Below are 11102 nucleotides of genomic sequence, written 5' to 3' on the forward strand. Positions count from 1 at the left end.
ATCTAAAAACTAATGAGTCATGGTTTAAAAATGAGGTGTATTGCCATATTAAAAATGGAGAATTCTTAGGGGGGAAAAAACAAAATCTTGACATCAGAGATGAGTTTTAAAATATGATAGACACAAAAACCTGAAGTTAAATAGATGCCTATCTCTAATTATTGAGATGGAAACAGATGCACAAAATGTTTCAGGATAATAGCATATGAGACAAGTGGTTTATTCAATCATATGTCATGCATTTACTAATCCATTGGTATATAGTATTTCTGGGTAAAATCACAGAGAATAAAGCTGGGGAAAATATACTCCCAAATAACTGGATTAGTTATTTCTACCCTATGATACTTTACAATTTTTTTCTTTTGGCTTATCAGATTAAGCTTTTCAATAATATACATTGTTTCTATAACAAAATCATAATAAGAAAAAGAATGTCTTGTAATTTTACAAATACTTTACATGATAGAAAGAATAATCTAGACTTTTATCTTAAAATATGGTACTATTCCCACCAACAGTGCAAAAAGGGTTCCCATTTCTCCAATTCCTCGCCAGCATCTATAGTCTCCTGATGTGTTCATTTCAGCCACGCTGACCGGCGTGTGGTGGGGGAGAGATGAAAGTGGGTGATGGGCATTGAGGAGGCACTTGTTGGGATGAGCACTGGGTGTTGTATGGAAACCAATTTGACAACATATTTTTTTTAAAAAGTGGGGGTGCTTTGGTGGCTCAGTCACTTGAGTGTCTGACTTCAGCTCAGGTTATGATCCCACAGATCATGAGTTAGAGTGGGCTCTGTGCTGACAGCTAAGAGCCTGGAGCCTGCTTCCAATTCTGTGTATGTCTCTCTCTCTGCCCCTACCCTGCTCACACTCTATCTCTCAAAAATAAATAAACATTAAAAAATTAAATTAAAAAAAAAAGAAAAAGAAAATGACCTGCAGTTTCATTAGCCAATGAAATCACTTTTTAGGGACCATTTAGGTAAATTTTAATGCAATATTTTAAAAAACAAAGTTAATGTAATAGGTGTGTGTATATATATATGTATATATATACACATGCACACACAGTACTATTTTTGGCCTAGCAACTTGTGTCTATTTCCATTACACCCTCTTGTCTCTGAAAGTTTTCCAATATTGTTTCCTGTGAAACACAGAAAGATTTCTTCATGTCTTTGGTACCAGGGTCTCCAAAAACATACAAATAAAATCATTTTATTAATTTGCATATTTAGCAAATAAACCAAATGTTAAATTTGATACTGTAAGAATATCAGTATTTACAAATCAAGAAAATTTATGATGTTTATAAGGCCTTTGAAACAGACTTTCTTTTTGTTATTTACTTTTGTTTGTTTTTTAATATGAAATTTATTTCAAATTGGTTTCCATACAACACCCAGTGCTCATCCCAAAAGGTGCCCTCCTCAATGCCCATCACCCACCCTCCCCTCCTTCCCACCCGCCATCAACCCTCAATTTATTCTAAGTTTTTAAGAGTCTCTTATGGTTTGGCTCTCTCCCTAACTTTTTTTTCCCTTCCCCTCTCCCATGGTCTTCTATTAAGTTTCTCAGGATCCACATAAAAGTGAAAACATATGGTATCTGTCTTTCTCTGTATGGCTTATTTCACTTAGCATAACACTCCCAGTTCCATCCACATTGCTACAAAAGGCCAGATTTTATTCTTTCTCATTGCCAAGTAGTATTACACTGTGCATATAAACCACAATTTCTTTATCCATTCATCAGTTGATGGACATTTAGGCTCTTTCCATAATTTGGCTATTGTTGAGAGTGCTGCTATAAACATTGGGGTACAAGTGCCCCTATGCATCAGCCCTCCTGTATCCCTTGAGTAAATTCCTAGCAGTGCTATGGCTAGGTCCTAGGGTAGATCTATTTTTATTTTTTGAGGAACCTGCACACTATTTTCCAGAGCAGCTACACCAGTTTGCATTCCCACCAACAATGCAAGAGGGTTCCCATTTCTCCACATCCTCGCCAGCATCTATAGTCTCCTGATTTGTTCATTTTAGCTACTCGGACTGGAGTGAGGTGGTATCTCAGTGTGGTTTTGATTTGTATTTCCCTGATGAGGAGTGACATTGAGCATCTTTTCATGTGCCTGTTGGCCGTCTGGATGTCTTCTTTAGAGAAGTGACTATTCATGTTTTCTGCCCATTTCTTCACTGGATTATTTGTTTTTCGGGTGTGGAGTTTGGTGAGTTCTTTATAGGTTTTGGATAGTAGCCCTTTGAAACAGACTTTCTTTTAAATAATGGACAGTCTAAGAAAATATTTATCCACTTATAATTGTACAAAATCAACCAAAGGAAAACTTTTGCAATTATGGAAGAAAGGTAACTCAGAAAGAGGTGGGAAATTATTACTATGCTCTTCAGTACCACACTCAATATTCAACATTTGAAGTAAATTATGTACTAAAATAATTTCTGTATCTAGTATATATTGTCACTGAAAATTAGAAACGAAGGAGGGAGCCTGGAAATTGGTATTCCTTTTCAACACACACACACACACACACACACACACACACACACACACACGAGAAACAAAATTAGCTTTAGTTACAGTGGTTAAACAGAAACCTCACTTTAAAAGTAGATCTAGAAAGTCTTTTTAATGGTAATGTGCTATCATTTTGCAGCTATCATTAATGCAGCTTAATTTTATCAACTTTCAAAACTTCCAGCAAAAACATAAAACTGATTATGAAGTTTAGAGTCAGCTAGTGAATAGAGAAGCTTTTGGGGTATAAATGCAAGTGTTGTTACAGTACTTTTATGAGTCAATTCTAATAGTATAAACAAATTAAATCTAAGACACAGGTTAAGAATGTAAGGATACAGGGGCACCTGGGTGGCTCAGTTGGTTAAGCAAGCATCTGACTCTTGACTTCAGCTTGGGTCATGATCTCATGGTTCATGAGTTCAACCCCTGCATGGGGCTCTGAGCTGACAGCACTGAGCCTGCTTGGGATTCAGTCTCCCTCTCTCTGCCCTTCCCATGCTTGCTCTCTTTCTCAACATAGACATAAATAAAAATAAAGAATGTGAAAATACAAAGAGAAATATAGTGAAAGAACCCACATTTTTACCTTACAATATTTATAGTTAAAAATCTATAAAGATCTCTTCCCCATAACTACAAAAAATTATGCAATTGAGGAATTATGTCAAACTATGTAGACAATATTTTTTAGAAATTTAAAGAAGAAATGTCAAGGGAAAGTTTATTTATCTTTATTAATCATTGCTTATCATGTCTGGGCTTTTTAAAGTAATGTTTTGTTGAATTGTAATTCATATGCAGTAAAATGCAAATATCTTAAGTGTTCTATAAGATTTGAGTATTGGGGCACCTGGTGGCTCAATCAGTTAAGTGTCCAACTCCTGATTTCAGTTCAGGTCATGATCTCATGGTTTGTGAGTTCAAGCTCTGCACTGGACTCTGCACTGACAGTGTGGAGCCTGTTTGGGATATTCTCTCTCTCTCTCTCTCTCTCCCCCTCCCCCTGTATCTGCCCCTCCCCTGTTCATGCTCTCTTTCCCAAAATAAATAGAACTTTTTTAAAAATTAACAAAACAAAAAATTTGAGTATTGTAAACACTGAAGCAACCCACCATTCATTCAAAGAAACATGTAGACTTCTACCACAATGTAAGTTTCCCTAATGCCACCTGTTCCAACAACTGTTTCCCGTATGCCCACAAGAGGCATGTGGGAACATGGTAATGACTGTCATCCATAGATATTTTGCCTGTTCATGAACTTCATACAAATAAAATCATATGACATTTTTCTGAGCCTGTTTTTACTTAGCATAACAGTATTAAGACTCATCATTTTAAAATGTTTATTTATAATGAGAAAGAGTGTGGGGGGGGGGGAGCAGAGAGAGAGAGAGAGAGAGAGAGAGACAGACAGACAGAGAGAATCCCAAGCAGGCTCCACAGCATCATCACAAGAGCCCTACATGGGCCTCAGTCCCACAAACCATGAGACCATGACCTGAGCCAAAATCAAGATTTGGAGGCTTAACCAACTGAGCCACCTAGGCACGCCAAGATTCATCATTTTTGTTCCATGCATCAATAGCTTGTACTTTTTAATTTTATCAACATTTAGTATTGTCAGTCTTTAAGATTTTAACCATCCTAGGGACACCTGGGTGGTTTAATCAGTTAAGCATCTGACTTCTGCTCAGGTCATGACCTCATGGTTGGTGGGTTGGAGCACCCCCCCCCCCCCCCGCCCCACCACCCCCCTACCTTGGGCTCTGTGCTGACAGCTTGGAGCCTACTTCGGATTCTGTTTCTCCCTCTCTCTCTGCCCCTCCCCCCACTTGTGCACTCTCTCTCTCAAGAATAAACATTAAAAAAAAATTTTTTTTAAGATTTTTAGCCATCCTAGCAAGTGTGAAAGGAAATTTCATTGTGATTTTAATTCACATTTCTCTGGTGACTTATGATGTTAACAATTTTTTATGTGCTTATGAGTCATTCATATATCATCTCTTGTGAAGTGCTCACATATTTTGCCCATTTGGATTGATTTATCTTTTGATATTTGATAAATAGAAGTTCTTTATATATTCTCATTGTGAGTCGTTTTTCAGATATATACAGTGCAAATATTTTCCTAGGTTTACTTGCTTATTTCTTTACTGGTGTATTTTTTGGAGAAAAAAATTATAATTTTGATATTACCTAATATATAAGGTTTTTTTTTCTTTTATATGTGGCACCTTTTGTGTTCTGTCCAAGAAATTCTACTTTAAGGTCATGAAGATTTTCTCCTGTTTTCTTACAGAAGCTGTATTGTTCCATGTTTTAGGTTTGGCTTTGTGATCCATCCTAAATTACTTTTTGGGAATGGAGTGTGATCAAAGTTTTTCCCCTTATGGACATCTGATTTTTCTGGCACTATTTCTTCAAATTCATTTTTCTTTCCCTATTTAAATGACTGGGAGACAATGAAATCAATTGACCACATTCATATGGGTATAAATGTGAACTCTCAAGATATTCCACTGTTCTATTTTCTATCTTCATGAAAATATCATATTGGCTTGGTTACTGTGATTTTACAATAAGTCTTGAAATAAAGTAATATAGGACAATTAATTAGTTCCCTTTTTTTTCCAATGTTATCCTAGCACTTATAAATGCATGCATTTTCACATAAAATTCTAAAATTAGTCTGTTCATCTCTTCAGAAACCCCTGCTGTAGGGGTGTATGGGTAGCTTAGTCAGTTGATCCTCTGACTCTTGGTTTTGGCTCAGGTCATGATCTCAGGGTTCATGAATTTGAGCCCCATGTCAGGCTCTGTGCTGACCGTGCAGACCCTGCTTGGGATTCTCTCTCTCCCTTTCTGCCCCTCCCATGCTTGCTTGCTCATGCTATCTCTCTCTCTCTCTCTCTCTCTCTCTCTCTCTCAAAATCCCCACTGTATTTTTCTAACATTCCACTGAATCCATGGAACAATACGGAGAAAACTGACATCTTAACAATATATTCAGGTTTCCAATTCATGAACATTTCATATCTCTTTTAGGTATTTACTAATTTCTACAGTTAGGATTTAGCCTTCTACAGCTTTCATTTGATGTTATTTGATATTATTGATGCTATTTTTAAAAGACTTTTTTCCAATTATTTGCTGCTGATGTATAGAAACAAAATTAGCATTGTTCATTGACCTTGCATCCTGGAATCTTGCTAAAGTCGCTAATTCAGAAAGGTTTTTAAAATATAGACTCCACAGGTTTTTTTAAATTAAAAAATGGTCTTATGTGTAGAAAATGACAATTGTATTTTTTATTTCTAATATTCATGTCAATTCTTTAAATAAATAAATACACAGATGGACAAATAGAGGATACATGGATAGATACATAGATATAAAGATTCTAAGAAAATCATGGATTTTTTATTTCCAAAATCTGGTACTCTTTATTTCTGCATACCTAGTTTCCATCTGGTATTATATTTTAACACGAAGAACTTTTAGCATTCTTTTCAGTGGAACTCTACTGGAAATAGTATGTCTCAGCTTTTTCTGTGTAAAAATGTCTTATTTTGCTTTCATATCTGATGGACTTTTCACTAAATAAGAATTTTAGGTTTTTGTTGTTGTCTATTTCAGCATTACAAAGATGTCATTCCATTGTCTTCACACTGGTGAGTTTTCTTTGCTTTTCAGCCCATTCCCAGCTTTCTGGATCCTAGGAGATTCTTCTCTGCCCCGTTACACTGCTCTCATTTGGGGAGATTAGCCTCCAGGCATCTTGTGTAGACTAAGAATATATTAAAAGGGTTTCTCTTAGCTGTATGCCCCCCTTCCTCATTCTTCTGTATTTGAAAACTTGAAATGTATTCAGAAGACATTTGACTTGTATTTGGGACAATATCTGTTCCTTCCCCAAAGCACTGATATACTACCTTGATTGAGTACCTGGTATGGATTTGCGGGGAAGAGTTGCATAAGAAAAGTCACTCTGAGTAGAGAACCTTGAAATTCCAATCTGTTACAGGGGCTCTTACGCAACCCAGTAAAATTACGTTAACATTTTGGCTGGTTTCTTTTTACTTTTATCTATGGCAAACCCCTCCTTCTTTATCCTTTCTGCCTTAGATGGCAGTAGTTGAGATTTTTTTCTCTCCTATGAAAAATGTATTACTTTATGTAGTTTATTTCATTTAGGTTTTTTTTGGATCTTCAGATTTGAGATTTTTTAAAACTATGATTTTGTTATGAGTCTGGTTTGTTTTGATTATAAAGGTGGGAGCAACAGAGTGGGACTCTCTATACCCTAACAAAATAGGGTACTGTACCACTTGCCTTTGATACTACTCTATTCATTTGGAATCTCTTTGAACTTTTCTTGAAAATAATAAAGAAACTGGAGGTCAATGATGAGAAACCAGACAATAACAACTTTCATTCTCCTCGGACTGACAGATGACCCTCAACTTCAGATTCCAATTTTTATGTTTCTATTTCTCACTTACATGTTAAGTATAACTGGGAATCTGACCATTATATTCCTCACTTTGCTCGACTCCCACCTTAAAACACCCATGTACTTTTTCCTACAGAATTTTGCCTTATTAGAAATTTCATTTACATCTGCTTGTATTCCTAGATATTTATACAACATAGCAACAGGTGATAGATCAATAACTTACAATATTTGTGTCACTCAAGTGTTTTTTATTGATGCATTTGGGGTAACAGAATTTTATCTTTTGGCCATCATGTCTTATGATCGCTATGTGGCCATCTGCAAACCCCTGCATTATGTAACCATCATCAACAACAAAGTTTGCAGAAGGTTTGTCCTCTGCTGCTGGACAGCTGGTGTGTTGATCATACTCGCACCACTTATCATGATAGTAAATCTAGAATTCTGTGACTCAAATGTCATTGATTATTTCTTCTGTGATTCATATCCTATATTGAAGATATCATGCTCAGACACCTGGCTTTTAGAGCAGATGGTGATAACCTGTGCTGTACTGGCCTTCATCACAACCCTTCTGTGTGTTGTTCTGTCCTATATCTGCATTATCAAGACTATTCTACAATTCCCCTCTGCCCAGCAAAGAAAAAGGGCCTTTTCTACCTGTTCTTCTCACATGATTGTTGTTTCCATTACATATGGAAGCTGTATTTTCATCTATGTTAAACCTTCAGCAAAGGAATCAGTGGATATTAATAAGAGTGTGACAGTGCTAATGACATCCATAGCTCCCATGTTGAACCCATTCATTTACACTCTGAGAAACAAACAAGTGAGACAAGCTTTCAGTGACTCATTCAAAAGAATTGCATTACCCTCAAAGAAATAAGAGAATACTGAAAACTAAGAATCAAGTTTTCAAAAGATCAGAGACTCCTAAACATAGTTCTTTAGGTTAACAAGTCATTCTGTCCTCTTTACCTGTGCCCTAAATCAGGTTATCTTCCTCAAAACATCCTAAGGCCCCTGTTCATTCTTTACTCTTCTTATAAATGAACCTCTATCAAGATAACATCCCTTAAAAGTAAACATGGCTTTGTTTGTAGGAAATATATTAATTACTATACCTTCTATCCAACTTAACCAAAACGACAAAATATCACAAAAATTTTTAAATGATAGAAAACAAATATAAAACAAAACCAAGTTAGTGCCTAATTTATGAGAGATGTGTTCAGAACAAATTGACACTGCTCTATCATAAGGAAGTTGTATTCTGAATCTATAAAGAAAAAATAAAAAGACCAAGGACCACTGCCTCAGGCATATATATTGATACTTTAGGTTATCAACAGTTCAGTAGAACTAAGCCCTATCATAATCCTGACAATAAATATTGATGATTGAGGTTGGCCAAACATGCAACAGTCTAAAATGGACAAACATCCAGAATGTTTTGCATATTTTCTCTATGGCTATCCAGATCTATCTATTTCCATTGTTTCCATGCCCCCCATGAGACTCATCTTATAAATTTCATAAGTAGATTCCCTTGACCTCTGGCTTCAAGGAGAGTTTAACCAATGGGAAGATCTGATAAGAGATTAGAGTTTAGGGAGAGAGTGGAGCCAGTATCTATTTTGTCCATTTATTCCTGTTGGAGTGGCCTGTAGTTAGCTGAATCCTCCTACCCAAAGCTCTATCTCTGATGATACAGCTCTCCTACAACTAGAGTCACTTGCTCCACTTTCCAATAACTCTTCCCGCATCTTTCCCTTCAGCAACAGGAGTATTAATGGTTCTCCACATTGCTATACTTACACACTACATCATCACTTTTTCACTTCCTTTAATGACAGATAAGTTTTGTAAATAGTCTTTTAAAAACTTTGCTGTACATATATGTTCTCTTTTCTGCTAGTACATTCTTATTCTTTAATACATGACTAAATTGACAAAACTTGATAATTCTTCTTGATGTTTGAGTCCTTGATGTAAAAAAATTCACATCTAGGTTTTAGATTAATAAATAATTTGAGGCTTTGAAAAACAAATATACTTCAATCCCTATATAGTTTCCATGATCATGAAAAACATTGAACATTTATACAAATTTCTTCAGTCATCCCTGGAATCTCCTCTAATAATGATTATTTCACATCAGAAAAATATCAACATTAAAATTCTTTCCCACATTAAACTCCTGGTAGTTTGTTTTGACATTAAAAATCTCTAAAGTGTATCTCTTTTAATGAAAGTATGTATTAAATATATGAACCTAAACACTATCTTTATAGTCTATATAATGGTTTATAGTCCAGTAGACTATTTATAGGTAAAAAGCAAGCAGGGTAGTCTAATTCTTGCTTAAGATTCCCAAAAGTGTTTAGACTCCCTGAAACTACAAGTCTACCACCATCCATAACAATATGCCATCTTTTTGGTTCAAGAGTTACTGAGAGATGTAGTTTATAGACCCATCTAATTAAAGGCAAAGGACCAAATACTGTGAAAAACTTCAGAAAATAAATTTGGCTGGGTCTTAATCTGTATTTATATCTCTACATTTTGAAGTCACTTATTCATTATTAAGAAGAAATGTGCTTGGGCAAGGAAGCAGGTGTGGGAAAAAAACAAAAAATATGACGAATTAATGATGAATATGTATTTCCTCAGTTTTGTCACTATCTAGCACTGTCACAAATACTGTCTGACAAATTATAACCATAATCCACATTTTTTGAACATATTCCAAGCTAGCAAATATATCAAATATGTAAAGGAAATAAATGACATTTTATTTACTTCACAAATCTAGAAAAATAAAGAAATATAACCAGAAGTGAGATAAGAATTTATATATTGGTTTTGTTAATAGTAAAATATTGAAAAATAGAATGCTTTCATTCTAAGATCAGGGACAAGATAATAATGTCCTTAGTCTACATATCTCTAACATTCTACTGAAGATTCTAGTTCATGAAATAAGGCAGGGGGAAAAAAATCAAGCATCCAGAATGAAGAAAGGAATCCCCTATCTTTATTTGCAGACTACATAGTTGTCTTTGTAGAAAATATTGTAGAATCTCTTTAACAACTACTAGAACTAATAAGTGATTTTAGAAAGTTTGCAAAATACAAGATCGATATACAAAAATTAGTTTTCTTTCTATATACTAGCAACAAACAATCAAAAATTATAATTATAAAATATCATAATTTACAAAATTATAAAATTATAAAATTAAAAAAAGACAAAAATATAAAATACTTAGGGATTAACCTGACAAAATACATGAAAATTTATACATAGGAATACAAAACTTGGCTATGATAAATTAAAGGAGACCGAAAAAATGGAGAAATATGTCATGTTCAGAGATTGCAAGATTTACTATTGCTGAGATGTCAACTTTCCCCAAATTTTTCTACAGATTCAATATTATTCCTATCAAAACTCAGAAGATTTTTCTATAAAACTTGACAACCTTATTCTAAAATTTATACACAAAGGCAAAAGATGTAGAGTATCTACAACAGTTTTAGAATACCAGAGAACAAAACTCCCTAAGTTCAAGATTTATGAAGCTATAATAACCAATATAGTATCTGTATCAAGATCAAGAATAAATGGAAAAGAGTCCATAAATAAACACATACATTTTATTTTTTACAAAGTTCCAATCATCATGTAAATCACTACAGATTCTAGAGATATTAAGAAGAAATGAGGTGACATTCTAAATGATGTATGCCAATGAATTTTTACATGCATTTGAGCAGAAAATCTCCTAGAACTCATGAAAATGACACAATTAATCAAATATTAGCATTCCCATATCTATTAAAGGCAAATGCATCTGTAAGAGAAATTTTCCCTTAATGTAAATACCAAACCCAAATGGCAGTCCAAGCAGATTATTCCAAATATCACCAATCTTACACAAGCTTCTCAAAAAGTTGGGGGAGAAAAGCAAAACACATTCATTTTAAAAGCCCAGAATAATTTGATATTAAACCTTGGTGAGAATATTAAAAGAAATAAAATTTACTAGATAATATTTCTCATGATGATAGACACAACAATCCTAAGTAAAACATTAA

At 34.5% G+C, this 11102-nt stretch overlaps 1 protein-coding gene across 1 annotated transcript; it reads left to right on the forward strand.

Annotated features, from left to right (window-relative positions):
* The first annotated feature begins 6948 nt into the window (after positions 1-6948).
* LOC125170362 (olfactory receptor 6C2-like) lies at positions 6949-7887 on the forward strand. The gene has a single exon (XM_047866937.1). It carries the CDS (start codon positions 6949-6951, stop codon positions 7885-7887), a length of 939 nt encoding a protein of 312 aa, XP_047722893.1.
* Positions 7888-11102: the final 3215 nt, after the last annotated feature.

The sequence above is a fragment of the Prionailurus viverrinus genome, chromosome B4 (genome assembly GCF_022837055.1).
Source record: "Prionailurus viverrinus isolate Anna chromosome B4, UM_Priviv_1.0, whole genome shotgun sequence".
Lineage (NCBI taxonomy): Eukaryota > Metazoa > Chordata > Mammalia > Carnivora > Felidae > Prionailurus > Prionailurus viverrinus.